A 27441-nucleotide genomic window follows, 5' to 3' on the forward strand; every position below is an offset into this window, starting at 1 on the left:
ACTGCAGAAGTCTGTCAACAAAAATTATATGCAAGGCTTTTCTATGTAAAACTTAAAATATGTATGCAAGTTTCAAAGATTAATCACAGGAACCTTTCTTTCAAAGAAAAAATTTTTATTTACTGCTATACTATGGAAAATAAATGTTCAGTGGCAGCCAACAAACACCCTTGTAGTCTTATTTTGCAATAAGCACTGAAAAAACACATACACAAGGAAAGCTTTCCTATATGCAAAAATTTTTTATACTATACCAGTTGTACTTACCTGTTTTTTTTTCTGTGCTTCATTATTATCAACTGCAGAGGTGGAAACAAGTAAGGTTTTCTGTGCAGCCTTCAAAGCAGCTGGATTATACACTGTTTTTGTTAGGCCAGTAGATGTAGACAACACCTACCAATACAAATTCAACTTTTAAAAATATATATCAGCCGTTCATGATATCCTATTTTCTATAAGACTCAACTTTAAAGCACTACTGTTAAACTTCAGCTTCAAAACACACTGAACTAAATGTATTTTATACTTATAATAACGAAATCATATTTGGTGATTTGAAAGGTAGAGTATAAATAATAAGCTCTAAAATTTAAAAAAATGAACACCAAATACCTATAGAAAAAAAAGTAAAGAAAAACATGAAAATGTCAAAAAGAAAAACATTACTATTACTATATCACTGAGAAAGTATTAGTTGTTGAATACATTTACTAATATTTGTAGTGACTAAAGCAGAAACCACACTCAAGAGCATGGCACAGGAGGAAACTGGTTGCTGTCCCTCAATTTAACACAATCATTTGCAACTTCCAGTACTGAAACATACCCTATTGCATTCATTCTCCAATCCTTTGGTAGCAATGCTCCTTCTGCTTGAACTGACCTTACTCCCCTAAACTCAGCTTAGGTTCAGCCTAACACAATCAAGACCTCTAACAAAGCCTGAAACATTTCTCTTTTCTACCTAGGTCCTTATATGAAATTTTATTTCTTTGGCTATTAGGTAAAAATGCTATTAGCTATTTTTAGTTAGGTAAAAATGCTATTAGCTATTTTTAGTTAGTGTCAGCTATTTAGTAAAAAAAAAAACGACCTGATAATATATTAATTAATGTGTCTTTTCCCCCGTCTACAATGTAAGGGCATTAACATAAAGACTTGCCTTTCTCTTCTGTGCATCTTCCAGTACCTAAGTCTTGCCACCAACTAATTATGAGACCACGGGTAAGATTAAGTACCATTCTGGGCCTCAGTTTGCTCATCTATAAAATAAAGAAGATGAACATGATGGTGTCTAAAGTCCTTACAAATCCAAAAATTCATTCCAAGAGGGCAGAGATTTTGCTTGTTTTTTAACTTGGTTCAGTGCTACAAACAGTGCCAGGGCACAGGGTAAGTACTCAAAAAACATTTCTGCACTAAACTAGACTGAAATGACTATAGGTCAGAGTGGACAACCTTTTCTATACAACGGTCAGCTCAAAAAAAAAAGTATTGGGTATCTTTTTTATCCTTCAAAAGAAAAACAGTTTAAGTTCCACGGGGTGACTGGTTACTGGTTCTTAAAAAGCCTAGGAATCCCTGTAGGGTGATCTACGAATGCTATAAAACTAAACATGAAAGCATGTGTGTGAACACTGCAATTTTTCTAAGGAAAAACATTGTTTTCTAAAGTCACTGTTTCTAAAGGAGTTCATGACCTAAATAAGGTTAAAAGAACTACTCAAGTTTAAGAGCATAAATGAGAAAAGTGGCCCTATTTTTTAGCCACTGAAACATTAACATCTAGTTAACAGGTAAGTAGCAATCTGAAGACTACTTTCTAATCTTTCATCATGAAATTTGATTAGGGAACATCACAAATCGCTATTCTAAGTATTCAAGAAAGTGTTAGCCTCTAAACGAAATAAAAACCTAAAATACTATAATTGTACTAGTTTCATACAGTACAGCTGATATTTAAAAAGAAAGGTTCTTAACAATATTTGATGTGTATTAAAATTTGATCAATTATTATATTTGTGAGACAGGGTCTCACTTTGTCACCCAGGCTGGAGCATAGTGGCCCGGATCTTGGCTCACTGAAACTTCCACCTCATGGGCTCAAGTGATCCTCAGCCTCCCAAGTAGCTGGGACCTCAGCCGCGCACCACCACACCCGGCTAATGTTTTGTATTTTTTGTAGAGACAGGGTTTCTCGCCATGTTGCCCAGGCTGGTCTCAAACTCCTGAGCTCAAGCAATCTTCCTGCCTTGGCGCCCCAAACTGTTGGGATTATAGGTGTGAGCCACCATACTCGACCAATTAAACAAAGATTTTGTTTGTGGTCAGACTTCGGTGACCTTTCTTTGTAATTCTAGAGAAAAATTTCTTCCATGCTACCTAACCACAGCACAAAATGCCAAACCACATGACTATACAAAGATAAGACAATAACTTTATTAGTAGAGAAACACAGGATAAACTGAAAACAGAGCCTAATTAAGTTTCACAAACTGTTTTCTTCATGAGGATTCCATAAGTTGAAAAGTTGTGGCCAAAAGAAAAAACTCCTAATTATTTAAGTGTGAAACAATGAATATCGTAACCCAATTTTCCAGTTTTTAATTTATATTATCTTCATAATAAAAGCAGTGAGAAGCCAAGAACAAACCCATATAATTTATTTAACCAAGTATTTCTCCAGTTTCAGTGAGAATACTCCTTTTCAAATCATTCTTGACATGTAGTATCAGACTAAGGAGTGCTGGTTCAAAGTGAATAAAAGTATCTGATAATGATAAGACTCCTTTATTCCTAGAAGTATTCCCATTTCCTTTTTTATCCAGGAACATCCTTCTGTAAAACTAGAACATCCACGAATGTGACTCACTAAGGCTACAACTCAGTGACTGTAAGACAAACTATCATTTATATACCCCTACTAAAGAAAAAAAGGCTGCCAATCATAACCTGTGTCTAACAATTATAAGACACAGCCCGTCAGAGGTGTTAAAATGTAAAAATGTGACTTATAAACAATGAACTATATTGTTCACTATTTGAATCTATCTGGTTCTGGAGATTAGAGAGTTTGGATAGTAAGAGACACATGTATTTTCAAAAGAAGAAAATCTATTAAAACTGAAATTAGTGGAGGGAAGTAACGAGCCCAACAGAAAAGAAGATACTCCAATTCCTAAGAACAGAGACAGTGACTTCTCCAAACAACCACATTTCTATTTTCCAAATGCATTTCTATATGTGCTATAATTTTTACATATTTACTTCTATACATCTTACTACACTTACTTAATCCCAACTGTGTGAATTATTTTGAATTTTCTATATCTACAACATGTCATCTGCAAGTAAACAGTTTTATTTCCAATCTTTATATGGTTTATTCTATTTTCCTTCCTTAGTGCACCCATGAGTCTCTCCAGTACAATACTAAAAAAAAATAAAAGTGATGCAAATGGACATCCTTGTCTTTCCCAACCTCAAGGAAAAACAGTCAATATTTCACAATTGAATATTATGTTAGCTGTAGTTTTTTTTCTTTTATTGCAGATTTCCTTCATCAAATTAAAACAGTTTTTCTCTATTCCTCCTTTGCAGAGTGTTTAATGTAACTAAGTAACAGAACACTTTCTCTACTGAGCTAATCATCTAGGGTTTTTTCCTCCCTCATTCTACTAACATCAATTAAACTGATTTTTCCAATGGTAAATCAACCTTGAATTTCTGGAATAAATACTACCTGGCCATGACTGATTATGTATTTCATGTATCACTGGACATTTGCTAATATTTTCTCTAGGATATTTGTGTCTATGTTCATGACAGATGTTGGTCTGTAATTTTCCTTTCTTATAGTATATTGTCAGGTTTGGTATGCTGAACTCAGAAAGTAAGTTGAAAAGTATCATGTGCTGTGTTGTTAAAATGTATAGCACTAATACCTCTTATTTTCCCTAAAGAGAGGGAGGTTACAATCCATTAACACCTCCTTATTTTATTTCCTATGTAAAATAATACCAGCCACAATAACTACAAGTAATCGTAAAGAAAGAGAAAAACAGCTGTTTTTCATAGATAAGAATGGAAGGGAAAAAAGTATTTTGTAAAATTAAGTTATCCAAGTATGATTTTTCAATAACCAATGCCTAAGTAGAAATTAAATACAAATATAGTTATGATGTCTAACAGCCACACTCACAATAAATAGCTCCAACAGGTTTTTAAAGCAGAAATACATTGGTTTAATGCAATCAAAAGACAGTATGAGGAGCTATGTGTAGGAAACGTATTAATACGGTTACTGTATGGTCAGTTTTCATAGTAAGTAGTCACCTGTTCAGTAAATCTGAATGTTCGTTTATGATATTCACTTAAAGCAGCACATAGATGTGCGTTCTGTATCAAACCTGAGAATTCTGATGAGAAGAATGGGATTTTGGTTTAAAGTTAAGTTTATACATACTTTTAGATATTAATCGTTTTTAAATTTCAAGAACACAAAGTATGTTTTAATGCACTGATCTACCTTATCTTTTTTGTATCTTTCAAAATTTTATTCTTTTAATTGACAAAAACTGTATAGAGATGTCCCTTAACTTATGATGGGGCTATATCCATTGTAAGTTGAAATACCATTTAAGTTGAAAATACATTTTCAACTTGTAAGTAATAAATGCATCATCAAATTGAAAAATTGTTAGTCAAGTCACTGTAAGTTGATGACTGTGTATTTATCATGCACAACATGCTGTTTGAAATATATACACTGTAAAATGGCTAAGTCAAGCTAATTAACATTTGTATTATGTCACTTTTTTTTGTGGTGAGCTGCTTTCTTGGCAATTTTCAAGAATGCAACACATTGTTATTAACTATAGTCACCACGTTGTACTATAGATATCTTTAATATATTTCTTCTATCTAACTGAAGTTTTATACCTTTGACCAACATTTCCCAATCCCCTGTCCTCAGCCACTGGTAACCACCATTCTACTCTCTGCTTCTATGAGTTCAACTTTTTAAGATTCCACATATAAGTGAAATAGACAAAGGGATTAAAAGAAACAAAGATTAAAAAACTTGCAGAGAAATATTTTAACAAACATCAAAGTAAAAAATATGTACAGCTAGTAATGAATTTTTGCTACACAAATAGCTTAGTTACTACAAAGTTCAGCAAAGCTAATACACTCAAATAAATTAATTTCATATTTTCCTGAAAAAAAAAATGCAGGTAATAATCCTGAGAGGCCACTGAATTAAAAAATAAAAATTAAAAATAGTCAATAACAGTTAAGAAAAAAAAACTATGATAAATCCCACTCCTTTTTTTTTTTTTTTTTTGAGACAGAGTCTAGCTCTGCCACCCAGGCTGGGGTGCAGTGGCGCCATTTTGGCTCATTGCAACCTCCACCTCCCTGGTTCAAGTGATTCTCCTGCCAGCCTCCCAAGTAGCTGGGATTACAGGCGCCTGCCACGAGGCCCAGCTAATTTTTGTATTTTTAGAAGAGACAGGGTTTCACTGTATTGGCCAGGCTGGTCTCGAACTCCTGACCTCATGATCTGCCTACCTCGGCCTCCCAAAGTGCTGGGATTACAAGCGTGAGCCATGCGCCCAGCCAAATCCCTCTAAATCTTTTAACTAGCAAAGTTACACAACAAATTCAAATTTCAAAAATCCAAGGAAACATAATAAGATTTACTTAGCATCTACACAATGGCAGCTGCTAAATCAACAGGTGAAGTTTCTCTATAACATGCAATATTCTTTTAATTATACCACACAATTTTCCTTTTAAAAGTTCCATGGTATAGATGTTAATATATCATCATGCAGAGACCAAGATATATTTTTACATTGCAAAAACCACAAGAACAATAACATCCTGTATCATAAATCTGATATTTAAAGCTGATATGATAAAGAAGATTAAATATTCCACTGGTTACGCAGTTTGCCTTCTTAGAATTTAGAAGGGATTCAGCAAGATAATTTGAACGGTCTTAAGTCTGTTTTAAAAAACTAACCAGGACAGTATACACAGATGTAGCCCTTTATTCTTCATGAATTTCTTTAGTAAGCAGAGGCACTCAAACATAATTTATCAAATCTATTCACATAATAACTAAATACCTCTTGCAATATCTTCATATTTACCGTCAGCAATTACGTTTTAACTTTCCTCTCTTCTAGCCTCCTCACGAAAATGGGGTCTCAGGATAAAGAATAATCACTAAAGGTTTTACTGTGTGTTGTTGATAGGGAAGGTATAAAATGTTACATTTGTGTATTTATTTAGTTTAATAATGACATAGGATACTGTATAGATACAAGCTTTGGGTTTTCCCCTGCCTTCATTTTTTTTAAAAAAAGAATCTTTCAACTAATATTTGATGATGGGGAACATTCTTCTATTCTTTCTAAGACTTCTTTGAATCACTGCCCTGTAAGTATTTTGGACCCAAACCCCCTAAGGATTAGGGGAACAGAAACAACAAAAATAAGCAAAAATAAAATGTTTCTCTGTAAAGACACTCACTGAAGATGAATAAAAGTTACATACTTACTGTTTTCCTTAATAGGCTGTTTACGGTATTTATCAAAAATATTTTTCCCCATAAATAGCTTGCTACCATAAATGATTTTTTTCCCACAAAAATTCAGTTAGTAGTTTATTGCATTAGCATAATATATGGGTACATATATTAGTCTATGCATTAGTAAAGTTATATTATCAACTACAAATTTGTACTCACAATACACTGCAAAAATTTTATAAATGCTATGAGTACACACTTCAATTTCAAAAGTCCAAATCTGATATTACAGACTCCAAATATAACTGAGCATTTTAGATGTCTCTAGAATTTCTCAGTAGTACACTAAGTACAGCTGAACTTAGTGTTAAGTTTTATTTTACATTTAATTGACAGAACTGTACATATTTATGGGGTACAGTGTGATGTTTTGATACATATATACATTATGTAATAATCAAAATCTATCACCTCAAACACTTCCAGTGTTTCTTTTTTCTGAAATACTTATTTTCAAGGAGGATAAACCTAATCCAAGTAAGTATTTGATACTGCTAAATTTAGTAGCACAGACTAAGCAGCACAGAAATTCCAAGGAGGAGGCGGGGATAACAGAAAAATCTGGAGGTTTCATGGGAGATGTTAGAGAGACTTTCACTCTTTAAATAATGACTGGAATTTAGTGGGGGGGGGGGGGATGCACTCCAGAAAAATCACCACCAAAAAAATAAAATAAAATAATAAAAGTCAGGAAAGGCCAAAGGAAAACGAGCAGAAAAGTACTCCCTTGGGTAAAAAGACTAGAGCAGAAGTAATAGAACCAGAATTATTGAGTTATCAATGAGCTGTGAATCAAGGAAAGTAATTTAGCTGAGAAACTCAAAGTTTCTATAATGAATTAACGCCAAAATAAGTCTGAGTGTAAGATGGTGACAGTATAAACTAGACGAGGGGAATGCCAGTTAAGACACTGCACCCAGAGGCTAGGAAACTGAAGGTGGCAGAAAAAGAAGTGGTCTACAAACACAAGCAAATGATTGTAAGGCTTTTAGATCACACAGCTTAGAAAACGGTGTTATCACTTTCTGAGCTAAGGGCTAGGATAAATTAATTTATATAGGAAATAATGAATTCATTTTAGGCACATTATGCCCGAAGTAATGCTGAGATGCCCAAGAGCAAAGTCTGATACACAAACTCAGATTCAAATACCTAAAACTGCCAAAGTTTAACATTGTAAATAAAGAAAATAATATACTGAAGAATATAGTGAAGACAGCAGGGCAGCTATCTCACTGATGCATTATCTCTGAAATTGATTCCCAATCTTCAGACTGAAAAGAGCCATGGACTAGAAATAGGAGCCCCAAATTCTAGTTCTGGCTCAGTGACTCACAGTATACAGATGAAATCATAACAATGTTTGGGCCTTGACTTTAAGATAAGCATATAGAACTAAGAAAGATTATTTAATTCTCACATTCTGTGATTTCATATGCCTCAAATAAAATCAAAGACAAAGTATTTACTCATACCTAAACAGAAAAAAAATAACATCTACACAGAACTATAAGATATATCCATAAATGGTCTTGATTTAATAAATATTTATCCCCTTTCATTTAAAAAAAAAGAAATGACTATATGTATTGTTATGCTACCTCTATTACTGTTTAGTAATAAGTGAAAAACTTACATTTACATCATCCTTTCCAGTTTACAAAAATATTTGTAAATAAATGATTTTATTTGATCTTCAGAAAACCCCATAAGCAAGATAAATATTACCATCACCATTTTACCGATGAGTAAAAAGATTCAGAAAAATTAAGAACACTGCCCAACGTCATGCAGTTAGTAAGTGAAGAGCCAGGGCTCAAACTCAGGTGAAATTCCTAATCATGGCCCTTTCTATTAGGCTGCCAGAGTTGTCAAACCAAAATGCACAGTATCTCTAAAGAAAACAAAGTAAATAAAAAGAATAAAACAAAGAAAAGGAATGGAGTACATGGAAATATAGTGGGAGGCAAGTATTAAAATGCTGATGCAAAAGTAAAAAAAAGGAAAATATTTTTCTTTTTCAGCAAATGGAAACCAAAAGGTAGGAAAAGATACAGATACTATTAAGAAGCAAGAGTTTAGAACTATGAAAAAAAATTAAAAATTAAGATGCCACCTGAAAACATTTATGAAGCCAAGACAAACACATCATGCTATTCTTCTTACCTTTTCAGTTGCTGAAACAGATGGCTTTGATACAAAACCCAACCTGTCCTTCACAGATAACTTAGTTACATTCTAAAAAAATTAAAATGGACATATTCAGTGTTTCCCCAAACATATAAAAGTCTGTTGGGATCTTGAACATTCTGATTCTACTTATACAGAGTCTATGAGTATACCAATACTAACCACAAAAACTTGGTCCTTCTTAAAAGAGACAGAAAGAAAATATGTAGGAAAACAAAAATAAACAGTATGCAATATTATTCAATCATGAAAAATGATGTAAACTAAGAGGTCTGAGCCACGTGGTTGCTAAAGTCCCTGCCACTGACACAGAATAAATTAGGAGAAAATCTCAAATTTTAAAAATTAAAATATATGCCCACTTACTGAGCTTAAAAATAGTGCCAACTTCTTCTAAAGTATGTTTATTTTATATCCAAATATACTGTATTTGGTGATAATTTGGGATGTTAGGACTGGGAATTTTTTAAATTAACTAATAATTTACCAATAGACATTCTGCATGTCCTTGCAGAAATTCAGCATCTTACTCTTCAGGAATTATCTAGGAAGACTACTTTAATAAGGTGGCATCCACTAGCTAAGTAGGATACTACATCCTAACTCTATTTTACACAGCAAATGCTGAAACATCAGGAGACAAAGGAAAGCTAAGTTTCAGAGACTGAGAATGTAGAAACAAGAAACTGCCACTCAAGTGTTGAAGGAAGTGGGAAGGAAATGATATATGGAGAAAAGAATCCCAGAGTCAGGAATAAGTGATGCAAAGTTATGAGAGAGCGGTCTAAGTACTTAAAACAGTATAATATCAAGCATGCTTAACTTGATGGTTTAAGCCTTCCCTTACCATAAGCTTTTAGTTTAGTTCAGTCTACTACACAATTATCTCTGGAACAGAATTCTAATTAAGTAAAAAGATGATGGAAAAATAAGATTTAATATATTCAACTTCACTCTTCGGGCAGTTTTGCTGACATGTATCTCCTCCACAAAGTGAGAGAGAAATCTTTCTCATAAATATTAACTGGAGAGAGGAATTTAAGATTTAAATACTATAGGAAAAGTAGAGACTGAGAAAATGTTATGGTAATGGTAAAAATTAAAAAAAAAAAAAACCTTATAGGTGGGGTTCAAATATGTAAAGACTATCATATTTCTATGTAAAATATATACAATTAACTATAATTCAAATCACCAAGGGAAACTAAATTACTGAGAACCTATTACGGGCACAATCGTAAGACCTTTGCTTTACCTGAGGAAGGTCTGAAGAGGCACTCTGGGCTTCTGCAGGTTCAATAGTACTTGAAGGTACTGGACCCAGCCGCTCTTTGACTGACTGCTTCACAACAGGCAAAATGGGCTGCTGGACTAAAGGCTGCATTACCTCAGAACAAGGAAAAAATGTTAAACAAGTTGATTCATTCAAAAGGATGGAAAGTGACCTGTGTTATTTTGTTACTACATTGCCCATGCAGAGAAAGTTTTTAAAATGCAGCTTATAGTCAAAACCTAACTGCCTTCTAATTTCATCCACACATATACAAAGATGTTTTCTTTGCATAAAATAACTTATTTACTGGAATAAATTAAAGTCCAACTTTCACTATCTTCTAACAATCAAAACCCATACTGTTGTAATATACCTCTATAAACACTCTTAACATTACACACTGATGGGGGTTGGGACAAAAAGGAGGGAGAAAGGGGAGAGGGGAAAGAAGAGAGAATTTCTAAGATGAACCTACAGTCTAAATTTCTGGAATATACATAGCTGAGTACTCCTATCTGCCACGGACTATTCCATATGTCTCACATACACCATGCTGTTCTTTCAACTAGCAATTAACATCACAATTATGAGAGAACAGGTTAGAAAGGTTGAGTAAATTTTTCAAGTCTTTACAGGTAACAGAAGCTAAATGCAGAACCAGGGTGTGAACTCAGGCCTACTTGATTCCAATGCCTCTACTCGTAAACACTATGCTAAGAGCTTTCTAAGAAATGCACGTACTTTTACACAAATTTCTCTCTTACCTTTGGAGAAGTAGTTTGTAACTGTTGGGTGCTTCCTTCTCTGTGCCAATAAACCTTAATAAAGCGATTGTTTAATACTGCTTCCGTACTTGATATTGCTTTCTTTGCTTCTTCGTATGTTGCAAATTGGATTAGGGCACCTTCAGGATCACCATTATAAGCAACCTAAGATTTAAAATATTAAGAACAGTGAATTTCCAAAGGAATCTGTTGCTTCATAGAGTAAAATTCCCCAGTAAGTGAAATACTGGTCCTTCCAAGTAAGATTCTGTATTTATACTTGCTGGTATCTGGATTAGTAGACCACAGTCTACTTTTACTCCAGAAGAAATAGTAACCAAGGATTGTTCACAGCATAAAAAGAGTTCCTCTATATAATAGCAGAGAAAGTCGACTGCATAAATGTTACATATAGGCATTCAAAGTGTTTCTCTTTTTATTCCCAATTTTAATAGCAACTATGAGAAACAATCCCTATTGTCAATAAATGACATGGCAAAGATTCACAGAATCTGAAGAAGGCAGTAAATTACTTTGCAAGGGGTTATCTCTAACAAAAAATTACAGAAAAATCCATCTGAACGATTGCCCAAATTTGTAATTCTCACATTTCCAAAAGCACAAGAAAATTTAAGAACAAAAAAAAGAGACCATGTAACAACAGCATCAATCACATTTGATATATGAGAAAACCGAGACTTCAAGGAATGTGATTCTATAGACACTTACAGCTAATAAGTAATAAATCCAAGACTTTTCACTTCAAATTCCTATTCTTTCAATAATAGAGTTTTCCAAAGTGTGGTATATAAACCACTGGTGGTGTGCAGCAATACAGAAAAGAGATTAACAGTGGCCTGGGCCAGGCATGGTGGCTCATGTCAGTAATCCCAGCACTCTGGGAGACCAAGGCAGGAGGACTGCTTCAGCCCAGGAGTTCAAGGCCAGCCTGGACAACATATTAAGACCCCACTGGTACAAATAATAATTGAAAAAATATTAGCCGGGTGTGGTGGCACACAACTGTGGTCCCAGCTACTCGGGACGCTGAGGCAGGAGAATCACCTAAGCCCAGGAGGTCGAGGCTACAAGGAACCGTAATCATGCCACCTCACTCTAGCCTCAGTGACAAGAGTGAGACTCTGTCTCAAAAAAACAAAAACCAAAAAACAAAACAAAAAAGTAGTTGGAATCAAACTGCCTGGCTCAAACTTTGGCAGCTACTCTCACATGAACATGATCAAGTTACTTAACCTTTCTGGGCCTTGTTTTCTTTTTCTACAAATGAGAATAACCATACCCACTCTTCAGTGTTAAGAATTAAATAATTCACATAGAACAGAGATTGTACACAGTCAGAAGTATTCAATAAACATTAATTATAACTATAAAGATAATTTTGGTAACATTTTAATAATTATACATTTTTTAAGACTTTATAAACATCAATTTCATCACTATGTTTAATTAGCATGAAGCTAAAGAGTTTTGAAAATTGATTTTGAAAAACATGTTTTAAGAACAATAATGCAGGTAGTACACAGACATGGCAAAAGAACCAATCAACAGAAGATTTCAACCTCACTTGTAATTGAGTAAATGCAAATAGAAGCAATAGTGAGATATGTTTTGCCCCTCAGCTTTAAAAAAAATTTTAAATATTACCAGTGTAGTTAATTGTGTGAAGAATATTTTGAAAACCTTTTTATGACTAGATATAGTGGTAGATCAAATGAAATTGCCATAAAAAGACAACTCAAAGATATTCAAGATTAAGTAAATAACCACAGGGTAATGTGTATACTATGGGCTCATAAATAGTTTTAAGTTTGTGTACAGATAAATAGACACAGAATTGTGTAACAATCTAAAATAACACATGATAAACTGTTAACAATAATGTAATTATAGATGGGCAGGGGAATGGAATAGACAGTTGAAAGGGAACCATTTCCTTTAAATTCTATGTATATATCTCTGTTGCCCTACCTGAATCAAACATGAATCTTTTTCCCGCTCTATTACTTTTATAGTACTTTTCAATGGCAAGAAAACAAAACTTTCCAAAACATCCTAAGTTGTTAGGATGAATTGTATCCTCTAAAATTTGTTTTTATTAAATTATAAAACATAATTATTTTAATTGCAAAAAGAACACCATACAAAATGGGGGAAAAATTCAACATACTATTTCAACACTTTCACCGTATCACATAATATAAACTCAATACTAAAAAAACACCCAAGTTACATATACCCAAGCCAAGGTCTAATTATAGGTGCAGTCAAATACAAATTACTGTTACTGTTACTTACCTTGAAGAATATTCAAAAGTGGTAAAGAAAAAGTAAATGTTTAAACTAATTACAGATTACAAGGTATCTGGGCCCCAAAAGTCTCTATTAAGTGCATCCCACCATAGGAGTGACAAAAATCTGACTAAAATTTCTGCTGAAATGATTTTGAGAAACTGAGGAACTGAAAACTATTGTAAGATTGGATTTTACCAGTGTGATTAACTTTGCTGTAGTTTTATGACAACCTTTATTAGGTAAAAAGTTTATGATAATATGATCAATTGAAACACTAAAAATTGTATTTTTTCCTAAAAGGTAGAGTTCCATTTCATGTCCAATTTTCCCAATTCAGAATAACAATTTTTTTTTTTTTTTTTGAGACGGAGTTTTGCTCTTATCACCCAGGCTGGAGTGCAGTGGCGCAATCTCGGCTCGCTGCAACCTTAGCCTCCCAGATTCAAGCAATTCTCCTGCCTCAACCTCCCGAGTAGCTGGGATTACAGGTGCCTGCCACCACACCCAGCTAATTTTTGTATTTTTAGTAGAGATGGGGTTTCACCAGGTTGGCCAGGCTAGTCTCGAATTCCTGACCTCAGGTGATCCGCCCGCCTTGGCCTCCCAAAGTGCTGGGATTACAGGCGTGAACCACCATGCCCAGCCTTATAATATTTATTTATAAAGGTAGTTTTCTTATTACATTAAGTTCCCTAAACAGAAGGAAGAGATAACAAAACCATTTCATGGCTGTTACCTGTAAGTTAACCAAGGTTCCAAATCGACTAAAATGTTCATTAAGTTTGCTGATATTATTTAATTCTGGAGGAACTTTTCTAAGTTCAAGCTTGGTATTTTCATTTCCAAATTGAACCTTCTTCTGAAAGCCTGGGCTGTTTGTTCTATTAAAATTTGGTCTGTAAACAAAATTCAAGTTAGTCAATACATTTATAAACCCTGACCCTGACCAAATACAAGGGAATAAAGTTTAACAAAATAGATATCCAATTAAGTTCAATTTTCCCCCAAACTGAAATTACTGGTTGATAAAGGAAATTTAAATTTTCTTCCAACAATGAAGTTTCCAAATGAGCACTGTTAGCATCTTTCATGGAAGCCAACTGAGAAGGGTTCTGCCATATCATTTGTTACTTTCCACTTCTGATCCACCTCTACTTAACATTCCTATCAGGAAAAGTCTCAGTATCCTCTTTTAGTCAATTTGCATATATAACCTTTATTCTGATTCTGTAAAAGTCAGCTTACTAAAAAATATCCTATCTTAAAACTTTAAGTTTTAAATTTGATTTTAAATTTTATTTTCTTTGATGACAGTCTCAACCTCTTTCCCGCTTTATTTAAAAAAAGAAAAAAAGAATTGTTGGAACTATAAAGAATACATTTTGACACTTGAAGAAAGGACAAAACTGTGGCCTAGAGAGGTTACTCTGCATTAAATCACAGAATTAATCACAAAGAACTAGAAACTATCCATTATTAAGTAGATGTTAAACCTCTAAAAGTGATCCTAGTCTCTCTTCACACATTTATTTATAAATGAATCACCTCACACATATCTTAACATTCTGATTCCTTACCCCTTTCTCTGAAGCTCTTCCTTGACCATTCAATGCCTAGACAGCCTCTCCAACTCCCACAAAAGCCCTTTCTAGCTCCTACCTAGCAGGAACTGCCTACATATGAAAGTCTCTTGACAGGTCTGACCTATACCCCCTTCCTCTAATGATGAGAGGCTCATGACTATCCTGTATATAGCTAGTATTCAACAGGTCTAAGTTAAAGAGTGGGTTTTTTGGAGGAGGGTAAATGATAAGAGGAAAAAATTATGCCCTGAACTACCACACCATTTCTGTAAGAAAATGCTTTTCTAACATCAGACAACTAACTTACCAATTTTTAGAAAACTCACACTTGGGGATTGCTTACAGAACAGAGTAACATTTTTGGAAGAAACCAAACCATATTGTCATAATAATACAGAAATGATCCTGAAAATCAATGCACAATTATACTCCTCAATTTTCCTGGCCACCTTACTTATCAAACCAAGTCTTCTTTGTAGGAACTCCAGGCTCTCCAGAACCAATGGTTCTTTTCCTTGATTCTGAGTCCACTACTATCCTCATACTGCTTTTATTGGGAGGCTTTTCTGTTTTAAAACAAAAGAAAATGAAAAAAATAAGCATAGGTTAATATTTTCTATTTATCATAGATACCTTCCTCATACAGGAAAATTTCTGGCTTTTGTCTAAATATATATATATATATATTTTTTTTTTAGAAGAAATAGAAATAAATGTATAGTAGCTCCCCCTTATCCAGTTTCATTTTTACGATTTCAGTTATCTCTAGTCAACCACAGTCCAAAATTATGGAAAACTACAGAAATAGTAAACAATTCCTAAGTTTTAAACTGCCTGCAGTTCTGAGTAGTGTGATAAAATCTCACACCATCCTGCTCCAACACTTGATCTCATCATGTAGGCATTTTATCATCTCCTATCATCCCAAGAAGGGTAAATACAAAAAGATATTTGACAGAGAAAGACAGGGACCATTCACATAACTTTTATTATAGTATATTGTTATAATTATTTCATTTTATTATTAGACATTGTTGTTTAGCTCTTACTGTGTCTAATTTATAAGTGAAACTTTATCACAGGTGTGACTGTATAGGAAAAAGCATAGTATATGTAGGGTTTGGTACTCTGTGGTTTTACACACGAGGAGTCTTGGAACATATCACCCACAGACAAAGGGGAATTACTGTACATTCAAATACAGTAATCTAAGGGTTTTTTCAAACTTATTTCAACATATTCATTTCACAATTAACTATGAAAAAGAATCAATTCTCACATGCCAAATTAAAATGTGATTCTGTAGGTCACTTCTTTGTAGATAAAACCCAAGTCACTGTTCCCATCTACCATCACCCTCACCACAAATATATATATGTATCAATGCACAAATGAGAAAATAATCACTTTGAGGCTTTAAGTTCATAGTTTTGAAATCAAATGCACAATCTAAAAGATTCAAAACTTGACACTAATCCAATAATCTTTGAGAAGTGAAAGGTTAGAGTTATGATTGAAGTGAGCTGCTTTTAAATATGGAATAGACTCATAAAATATGAATGTAATGAAAGCGTACTTGCTTTAAAAAGGAAAAGATTCAAGTCTAAAATACAGTGTAAAAGAGCTGTAAAAGTCTGTTACTTTCAACATTTTATATTTACTTACATGGCATGTAATGAGCATAGTACATTTAACCTGTTATTCCCAAATGACTCCAAAGTTTAAAACATGCAAACCTTAATCCACATAGAAAAATGTAACTTAAAAACTCCTTTTTTATAGATGGCAAAATTGATTTGTCTAAAATCCTATTTTTACATATTTCTAAACACCTAACTAACCAAAAGAACTGAAGATCTGTTTCAGCACAATATCTCTCATGGCCACAGCTATGGTCTCCTGCAGGAGGAGAGCATATACTCAATTCTAAATTTTCAACTTCTTTGTTCTCTCTGGAAATCCTACAGGTATCTCAAAACTCACTATGCAGAACATTCAAATTATTTTCATATTAAGTCTATCTTTTATTTTTCTTAAACATTTCTATTAATGAAACTACCATTTTCCCAATCATCCCAGTCAAGTCATATTTGATATATGACTACCCACATATGCCATACATACAGAGACTCAAATCAACGCTCTAGACCCCTGCTGCTTTCCTCCATTTTCAACCTTTCCCAGGACACTGATACCTCCCATCAACATTCAAACATTACAGCTCTAATTACTCCATTTTAAAAAAAAGAAACTCTCGTAAAACCAGTTTTCCCTTTAGCAACAACATCTCTCTCCATACTCCCACAGCCCTTTCCTAATCAATGTCCACACTTACTAACTTTGCTTCCTTAACACCCACTCACTAATCCTCTGAAAACTGGCAGTTGCTCCCATTACTTCACTTTACTTGCTCGTGCTAAAATCACTCATGTCCTCACCTGTTGCTTAAGCCTATGAATACACCCCAGCCCTCTTTCTGGACCTCTCAGGAGAATTTGCGGCTGTTGATCATCTTCTTTTCCATCTTAGGTATTATATTCCCTAGGTTTTTAGGAATCCCCACTCCTTGCTTTTGTCTGCAGCTTTTGGGCTTCATTTCTAAGTTTTCTATAAAGTTCTCCTTTCTCTGTCCATTTACTTTGATGCTGACATTTGTCAAGTAGTTATACTTGGGTTTTCTCATCTCACTTTACATAGCCTTCCTAAAATAACTTTCTTATCTACTGCCATGGCTTCATTCATCTTTTTCAGTGATTCTCAGTGGGGATGGGGAGAGGAAGATTTTAGAAACACACGAGAAAGGTTTTTAAAATTATGTAAGTCAGACCTACAGATTTTGGTATGGCTCCTTCTATCTCCCTTTACCTCCCACTGGTACTAATGGGACAGAAGAAAAGATTAAGGACCAAAGTTCTACATATGCATGATTCCAAAATCTGTATATTCTAGTCAACTGTCTCTCATGGGCCTCAGACTTCCATATCCTATTTCCCACTGGACATTTCTACTCAAATGCCCCAGGGGGACAAGAAGTTAAACACTTTCAAAACTAAATTTATCTTTCTGTCAAAGCTGTTCTTCTCAATGAATGATATTATCATCTGCCCAATTATCCAGGGCAGGAAACGGGTGTCTAATTTCATCCACTTATTACCCCTATTCTAAGCCTCCAAATTCAATAAGTTACAAGTTTTGTCAATTCTTTCCACTAAACTTATTTTTTTCATTTCTATTATTACCCTAGCCCAGCTACTATCACCTCTATTCTAAAATTCTGTAAATGCTTTTAATTAGCCTCTTACCTCCCTCTACATTACTTACTTCTTCTCTTACTTCTTCTCTTACAGTCACAAAATTCCTTCAATTTTGGGACTTTGCCCCAAGTCAAAAGTATCACAGGGTACATAGGCTGTATCTATTCTCTTCCTCTGTCTAACTCTGACTTATCCTACATCTCTAGGAAACATCCTGTATCTAGCACGTGTGATGTTTCTCTGTCCAGTGGTACCTTCCAAGGACCGGTTCTGCAAAAGGATTTTTGGTCTTATTCCTGTCTCCCAAGTCTGGTTCACCAGCCCTTTTGGAGAATCTGTGACCTATCCAACATCTTTTGTTTTTTACTTTAATATGTTCCGTACCTGAAGGTTCACTAAGAGAGGGAATAATGTGTTTTGCCTCCAGTAATTGAAATGGGTTTGCTCCATCTCATCTGTATTCTCTAATTCAGAATCCCTTTCATTGGTATATATTTAAAAGAAGGGTATTAAAAACACAGAAGCAAGTTCCTCTTGGTATATACTCAGCAAGTGATCTAATATTAAATAGTTTTATGTAATGTATTTTTCCCCAATAATCATTTTAATGAATTGTTTTTCTGTCTAAAATTGTCAGCACTGGTTTTGTTGACTACAAATGGAAAACTACTTAACCCTTCCTCCTCCCTATATCCAATCATGACATCATCCATCAAGTTTTCCACCTCCTTAGAACTCTGCAAAAAATAACTGTCAGGGCCTCTAGGTAACTTTTACATTAGTAATTTCAATGCATCAAAGGGCCCAAATTTCTTTCCTTTTGCTGAATAATTGCCCTCAAAATTTAAAGCAGTAAGCATAAAAGTTTAACTATCACATAATAATAAGTCTATGACAAATTTAAATTAAGGCCATCTATAGGCTATTAGGAATGTGTAATAATTATATAATTAACAATAAATAAGCTTTTTATGTATCTGTCACAATCCAGGACAGTAAATTTAAAATCCAAACTGGGAACAGATGAGAACACATGGTGGGAGGAGGGAGAGGACTAAAAAGAGATAAGAAAACAGAAGGACTAAAGGCAATCCTCAATTTAGATGGGTTGCTAAATCAGTTGTTTGGTACATAAAATCACTGTTATTAATGGAAAAATCAATCCTAAACTAGCTAACAAAAATGGTACATGATGTATCTAAAGAAGAGTACTAAAATAATCACTATGTACAATAATGATTCTATGAGAAAAAGCATTCAAATTTCTAAGTAGGTATGACAGACATTTCTCTCTCAACAGGATCACTTTCTGTAACAATATGCATTAAGAGCTGAAATTACCACACATCCAACTTGTACATGGTAACATTTAAATGCAAGGGGTTTGATCCCCTTGCTTCTCTTGATCACAACCAGAAATTGCCCTGGCATGTGAATGGATCTAATAAATATTGACCTGTAGTAGCATGTATTTACAGCTCCAAAGCAGCAAGGTAGAAAGAAATGACTTTAGTGGGAATCCCCAGTAAAAGGTTAATTGAAGTGGAAATTCCCACTACAAGGTTCCCAGTAAAAGCAAGGAATATTGGTATGAGGAAAACAAACTACATGCTAAATAGTTATCCAAAGAAGAAAAGAGGGTTTCTGTGAACTAGCCAGGTGGGAGACAGGTTCAGGATATAGGTAAACATCACACGACAGTTAAAATCTTAAGTGGCCACTTTTCAATTACAAGGAATCCATATATCCCTCACATACAAGCTGTTAAAAAAAATCTTTTTTTCTATTGTTGTTAATAATAGCTATTGAAATTCCTCAAAGAGAATTTAAGAGGAATGGGTATCCACATTAAATGTTGTCCTATGATCTAAAAGAGGATATAAATCTGAACTAAAACATTCCTTACACCTTCATTACAAAAAGTCCTTTAAACATTCAAGGAAGATGCTCAGAATCTGATAGCTAGCTTCCAATGAATAAAAGAAAAAACACAAAGTGTATGTAAGTAATCACACATTTACCAAACTCCATTAGGCACTGTTACTTACTAAGACTTTTATTCACAACTGACGAAGCATGATTTTTTAATTCTGACTAGGTAAGACAAGAAAAGACTGGACAGAAAATGGGATTTAAAACTTAATTGAGGTGGTTAGGGAAAAAGATATATTTTTTGTTAGCCCAGGAAATATTTTCCATTATGTCTGACAATCCTTCATTTCCCTGTATCAAATGTGATCTGTAGCAAATACTGTATTTTCCAAATTAATGTGAACTTTCTCCCTCTGAATCTTATTAGTTTACATTTACATCTCTAGTGTAGCACTCTAGATGTAGGGCACTCTAGATGTAGGGCACTCTAGATGTAGGGCACTTTGCTGCCCTAGCTTGTGACTATGTCAACCCAAATTGTACCTTTTAGAAATTTTATCCAGAAGTCTGTCTCCTCTAAGAAAATTTTAAGAGTCATTTCTTAACACATGATATCCTTTGCTTAAAAATATACGCAAACTAATATCAAATTTTAACAGGTGAAAAGTCAGCAAAAATAAATACCAAGCACTATTTGATTTTTCAAACTAGGAATAAACTTATCTTTAGGAATTAAAGCGTTACTCTCAAGATTACAAATGATACAAATTACTAAAAAAAAAAAGGCTACCCAAGAAAACGTGCTTCTTTAAGGAAATTCGTTTCCCTCTTGGACAGTGTAACAATTGTATTACACTTTATTATAAAGTGTCACCTCTACCACAAATACAGAATTGCACAATATATTTTCTCCAACGGGGGAACGAAGGATACAGGGAACAAACAAAATCGCCATCCCGGTCAGTCACGGTGGCTCAAGCCTATAATCCCAGCACTTTGGGAAGCCAAGGCGGGCGGATCACTTGAGGTCAGAGAAGTTCAAGACCAGCCTGGCCAATACGGTGAAATCCCATCTCTACTAAAAATACAAAAACTAGCTGGGCATGGTGGCATGCACTTGTGATCCCAGTTACTCAGGAGGCTGAGGCAGGAAAATCACTTAAAGGGGAGGCAAAGGTTAGAGTGAGCTGAGATCACGCTACTGCACTCCAGCCTAGGCCACAGAGTGAGACTCTGTCTCCAAAAATAAAATGAAATAAAATAAATCACCATTCCTTATCCAACCCCAATAAAGGCAAGACCAACTGTTCTTTATAGATGTTTTCCCACTGTTTATATTATGAAAATGACAGGAAGGAAAGATTAATTATAGTACCTCTGGGTGGCAAATCCATATCACCTGATGTTAGTCCTATCAAGTTGGGCCTTTGTGCATGCACTCTGTGTCTATACATAGGTCTGGAAGTGTTTGTTATGCTTGGGGCTTCAGGATTGTAGCCATCTGTGTCATATGTATCTGGTAATACAAAAACTGTAATTAAAAAACAATTATAAAACTCCACTTGGTAATTTTTTAATATTGATAAGAGAAAAAGTAAACAATATAACATATTAACATATAACATGCTCTATATGTATCAAAAAGAAAATAACTTTATTTTAAAAAGTTATTAAAAAGAAAATGTTTTTTTGAAAACATTCATAACTGAGGGCTTATTTAATGTTCATTCACCACGGCTACATAATTTTAGTGAGAAAAGTAGTCCTCACAGAGCAATTCTCTCTAGACATTTTAAAATTCTTCATCTAAAACTGTGTTACACTACGAATATAAAAAGGGCCAAAACTGCACCTGCAGTAAAAAGAGAGGGTGGAGCAGGAGGAGGCTGGTGATGAATGCCAGTTGTTACTACAGTAGGAACAGAACTGGTTGCAGAGTTTGGAGGAGCATCCATGCCAGATGGCTGCAATGGAGGAAGTGGAGGTGGTGGTCCTGTCAAAACCAAAGAATAAGAAATATCATCTGAAAGCAAACAAATAAAACAAGTTATTGCACATCCGAACATAATCTTCTCATTTATCAAACTATAATATCTACAAACACCAAGCCCTTACAATTGAATTAGATATCCAGGGTAAAATATCCTTTTAATACATTCCAAAGCAGGTTTGCCTTAAGCTATGAAGGCCTGCAGGCAGCTGGGTTTTACCAGTGATATACTTAATTCACAGGGTCACTCCAAACCATAGTAACTGGCTTGGCACAGGCTACAAAGTGGAGGTGTATTCCAAATGGAAGTATACTGCTATTAATTTCTATCAGGCATTTTTGGGATTCCTTTAGGTACTTTTAATTTAAGAATCTATTAAGTTTTAAAAATAGACTAAGAATGGCTAGATAAATACAGGGAAACAAACAGATTTACTTACCTGTAACAGGTGGGAGACTGGGTGGCAATGGACCTGGCGGTGGCACTGGGGGCCTGAGATTCACAGGTGGGGGTGTAAGAATTGGTGGAGGTGGGGGGAGTCCAGGAGGAGGTGGTCCTTCAACAACAGGAGGCTGTGCTGGGAAAGGCAGCATACCAGGAAGATTCACATCTTCTACAACTACTGGATCACTTCCATGATCAAAAGGACACATGTCTCCTCTCATACAAAAACCCTTTTCTATGAGGAAGGAATAGTTAGAAACAAATGTCAAAAGCACTGGAAATATATATTTTCTCTAAGTTAGCAAAAGTAAAATATTTAAAAATATGAATATTTTTAATATTGGACAAAAGTATAACTAACCATTTCCCAAGAGCTACCTGATCTTCTCCAGTAATATAAATACTTGTAAAGTGATAGTATATTTAACATACTGATATAGTTAGGATGTTTATCCTCTCCAAATCTCATGTTGAAATGTGACAATCTGGCTGGACGTGGTGGCTCATGCCTGTAAACCCAGCACTTTGGGAGGCTGAGGCAGGTGGATCACCCGAGGTCAGGAGTTCGAGACCAGCCTGACCAACATGGTGAAACCCCATCTCTACTAAAAATACAAAGATTAGCTGGACGTGGTGGCCGGCGCCCATAAGCCCAGCTATTAGGGAGGCTGAGGCAGGAGAATCGCCAGAACCCGGGAGGCAGTGGTTGCACTGAGCCGAGACTGTGTCATTGCACTCCAGCCTGGGGGACAGGGGGAGACTCCATCTCAAAAAAAAAAAAAAAAAAAAAAAAAAAAAAGAAGAGGCAAAAGAGAGAAATGTGACAAACGATGTTGGAGGTGGGGCCTGGTAGGAGGTGTTAGGTTCATGGGGGTAGATCCTTCATGAATAGCTTGGTGCCCTCCCAAGGTAACAAGTGAGTTCGCCCTCTATTAGTTCACAGGAGCTGGTTAAAAGAGCATGGCACCTCCCCCACCACCAACCCCACTCTTGCTCCCTCTTAGTTGCTCTCCCTTCGCCTTCTACCATGATTGTAAACTTCCTGAGGCCTTCACCAGATGCAGATGCTGGCACTACACTTTTTGTACAGTCTGCAGAACCATGAGCCAAAGAAACCTCTTTTCTTTATAAATTTCCCAGGCTCAGGCATTACTTCAGAGCAATGTTAAACTAACGTATACATACTAAAAAAACAAAAAAAACACACAAATGAAAATAACCTAACGAGATGAGACTTAAATATAATTTTTGTCATATTTTTGTCTTTAGAAATGTCCTTCATTTAAATCTCTTAAAACTAAAAAAAATTGCAATGATGGCTTTAATACTACTTATAAATCTTTTACGGTAAATCCTTAAAAGTCTTCAATTCCTTTTTTTTTTTTTTTTTTTTTTTTGAGACGGAGTCTCGCTCTGTCACCCGGGCTGGAGTGCAGTGGTGCGATCTTGGCTTACTGCAAGCTCCACCTCCCGGGTTCACACCTTCTCCTGCCTCAGCCTTCTGAGTAGCTGGGACTACAGGCGCCAGCCACCACGCCCAGCTAATTTGTTGTATTTTTAGTAGAGACGGGGTTGCACACCATGTTAGCCAGGATGGTCTAGATCTCCTGACCTCATGATCCACCCACCTCAACCTCCTAAAGTGCTGGGATTACAGGCGTGAGCCGCTGCGCCCAGCCAAAAGTCTTTAATTCTTTAATAAAATTCTTACAAAGGTGACATTTACATTTCTAGGTACATTTCTATTTACGGTCCAATAATCACTCATTCTAAAGAAATGAGTTTTGTCAATAATGTTTCAGTAGCAGATTCCCTGATAAAAACTCAGTAGATATTTACTCATTTGGTAAACTCCCACAATTTATTAAGACTTACTTGCAAATAAATACTACCTTTAAATTGATAATCAAATTAGTGGCAACTAATAAATGTTTCAATCATATTGAGGAATTCAAAAAGTGACTAAGGCTAATTTCCCACTTTTCAGAGGTAAGTCTTTGAATAACTATGTACAACATAAACACAGAATTTAGGCAGCTGGAAATATTAATTAAATACTTTATGAAACAGCTGAAAGACTTACCATCATAGTCTCTACACCGTTTCTTTGGCATGGGTGGTCTTACATAAGAGTTATGGTCCACTTGGTCTTCATGAAATTCAGACCAACTTTCGGTAGTGTTGTTTCCATGATGAGTAGGAGCAATTACTGTAATAGTGCTGCTCAAAGTAGGTACAGGGTAGTGGCCAGATGAAATACTAGGTACCGAAGAGACTGGAGTATAATTATTTTCTAATGGATCTGTTCTATCCAGGTCATATTTAGGTTTTACCAGATCCCTTTCTGCAACAAAAGATAAATGACATATAAAACTACACTGTATTAAAAAAAAAACAAATCCCAGATCTAAGAAATAGTGATATTTTTATAAACATAGAAAAAAAAGTTTTAAATTTTGCATAATAATCATTTTCTTTTAAAAAATATTCAATTAATATACAATGTTAAAAGGTAAGCGATTTCTTTTTAATATAACCCAAACTACAAAACCAGGTAATGCTGCCGTATTTAATGTTTTTCCTTAGAGTTTTGTTTATAGAAAAAAGGAATTTTATATTTTCTTCATCACAATCTTAGTATGCATAATTACAGACCACAAAACAAAACATGCAATAAAGTATGGTTATTTTTCCTGTGATGAACATTTTGTAGTCATCCATTTAAAGTTACTACAATGGCTGCTTATTAAGAACGGATGAGCCAGAAGGAGTTCATATTAAACATGCACAAAGAAATTAACTAGACTATACATATGGTCCTCAGGAAACAGAAAAGAAATTATAGAGATTAGTTAAGTGAAGTAACATTCCATGAAGCCTAGTATACCTAGATCACAGCAGGGGAAAATTTCTAAGAAAAGAGTAACAGAATACAGGGCTTATACAAAGGCCATAAATAGTATTAAGAGTAGCAAAAAAAGTTTGAGAAAAGGTGTTTTACTGAAAAGTGTTTTAGGTGTTTTACTACAACATCTTACTTTCAATAACATGTACTAGAAGAAAATTATACATGTTGGGAATGACACGCTCTTGCAAAAATATATATCTGAAATAAAACTTTTTAAACTTTTAAAAATAGTTTTGAAGTATAACTGATACATAATAAACTGAATATATTTAAACTGTATAAGTTTTAATCAAGATATAACACCTCTGAAACCAATACCACAACTAAATGATGTACATATTCATCACTTCCAAAAGAATCCTCATGCCCCTTTGTAATCTGTAATCTATCATCTCTCCTTTACTCCATTTCAGGCAACGACTGGCTTTGCTCTCTGTCATCACAGATTAGTTTGCATTTTTAAAAACTAGTCTGGGCACAGTGGCTCAGGCCTATAATCCCAGCACTTTGGGAGGCTGAGGCGGGTGGATCACCTGAGGTCAGGAATTCGAGACCAGTCTGGCCAACCTGGTGAAACCCCCAACGTGACTCTACCAAAAATAAAAAAATCAGCCGAGCATGGTGGCACTCGCCTGTAATCCCAGCTACTTGGGAGGCTGAGGCATGATCATCGCTTGAACTCAGGAGGTGGAGGTTGCAATGAGCTGAAACAGCGCCACTGCACTCCAGCCTGGGCGACAGAGCAATACTCTGTCACAAAAACAAAGATTAAGAAAAAAAATTTTTTTAACATACATATGTATTGTCCTGCTTCTTTCACTCAGCATAATTATACTGAGATTCATCCATTTTGTTGCATGTATCAATAGTTCTTTTCTTTTTATCCATGTTATGGTATGGATATACAACATGTTTATACATTCACCTCTTGATGGACATTTAGGCTGTTTCTAGATCTGGCTCTTACAAATAAGTCTGCTGTGAACCTTTGTGAACAAACACCTGTGTGGACATACACTTTCATTTCTTCCAGGTAAACAGTAAGAAGTAGAATAGCGGACCCATATGCTAAGTGTAGTTTTAATATTTTTACATACTGCCAAAATGTTTTCCAAAGAGTTCCAGCTTATCTACATTCTCACCAACATGGAATAGAATCAGTCTGTATCATCGTGGCTATCCTGTTGAATGTGTAGTGGTAACTGTGATTTTAATTTGCAAGGAATAAAACTTTTAAAGGAATTTTTAAAAAGCATTCTCTTGGACCACAGAATACATCATAATAGAAAAAAATGAAGACAACACTGACAAAATGTTAAGCAATTTTTAAAAACATTTAAACATGGAGTTTTTCATAAAAAGATAATCAAAATATATTATTTACCCCTGCTTCGTGTTCTGCTTCTGCTTCTAGTCCTGCTTCTATCTCTGTCCCTCTCACGAAGCCTCTCTTTACTCCAACTTCGACTTCGACTCCTGCTATAACTGCGACTCCGCCCTCGTCTTCTATTGTACCGGTCTCTGTATGAATCTCTTCGAGGAGGGTTTCGATCATAATCTCTTTTGCGCGAACGATCATCTTTTTTCCTCTCATCACGGCTTCTAAAGAAATATGTGATCACTTTAATACAAATATTTTTTAAGTGACACAGGAAAAAGCTAATTAAATGCAAAAGTTACATTTAATTCTTGTAACTTAACTTTCTATCCTACCATCAGACAACTGAAAAAACTGAGCTTAATATTCAGTACTTTAAATCCCTTTTAAATGAAAAACAATCTTTTTAAAGCCTTAACCCTTAGTCTTATTACACATTGGCAACTATACAATTAGGCATCTGTAGATAAAGGCATCTGTATATAAGACTTAGAGTACATATAGAACATACTATCCCGTACATATAATCTCACACTTACAGACATGTATCACATGCATTGTATTCTAAGTGCTTTTGAAGCCTGAATGAGAAAAACAATTTAATCACACTAAATGGAAACAGCAGGCAAAAAAAAACACCCACACATTAAGATTCTACTGGAATCTGAAGTTAGGAATAAAAAGATAAGCAGCTAATATATGTCAAGCACTGTTCTAAACTCACTCCCAAGATCTACAAATCTGACCTAGATTGTCATGGTAGAAACGGACCTAGTTATATTTTCCTAGACCAATAAAAGAGTAGATATTACTTGCCTCTGTGTAAAAGATAACCCAAGTATAAACATTCGTATAAAAGATAACTTACAT

The 27441-nt window shown here is 34.8% G+C and overlaps 1 protein-coding gene across 50 annotated transcripts in view; it reads right to left on the reverse strand.

The window, feature by feature from the left end:
* Positions 1-27441, reverse strand: part of RBM26 (RNA binding motif protein 26) — a 99233-nt gene that overhangs the window by 32540 nt on the left and 39252 nt on the right. For 6 of the 50 annotated variants that reach the window (XR_008620657.2, XR_008620656.2, XM_034936834.3 and 3 more), the window contains exons 5-15: positions 26578-26795; positions 24369-24629; positions 22281-22520; positions 21703-21873; positions 21226-21381; positions 15179-15290; positions 13878-14037; positions 10829-10993; positions 10047-10178; positions 8768-8839; positions 268-393 (exon numbers count right to left, since the gene is read on the reverse strand). Coding sequence is in view for 48 of the 50 variants with exons in the window: in XM_034936834.3 (XP_034792725.1) it covers positions 268-393; positions 8768-8839; positions 10047-10178; positions 10829-10993; positions 13878-14037; positions 15179-15290; positions 21226-21381; positions 21703-21873; positions 22281-22520; positions 24369-24629; positions 26578-26795 (1813 nt within the window). In the remaining 2 variants the exon portion in view is untranslated. The remainder of the gene's footprint in view (positions 1-267; positions 394-8767; positions 8840-10046; positions 10179-10828; positions 10994-13877; positions 14038-15178; positions 15291-21225; positions 21382-21702; positions 21874-22280; positions 22521-24368; positions 24630-26577; positions 26796-27441) is intronic. The other 44 variants (XM_055096881.2, XM_055096879.2, XM_057299598.2 and 41 more) reach the window with 15 other exon arrangements.

The sequence above is a fragment of the Pan paniscus genome, chromosome 14, assembly GCF_029289425.2.
Source record: "Pan paniscus chromosome 14, NHGRI_mPanPan1-v2.0_pri, whole genome shotgun sequence".
Taxonomy (NCBI): Eukaryota; Metazoa; Chordata; class Mammalia; order Primates; family Hominidae; genus Pan; species Pan paniscus.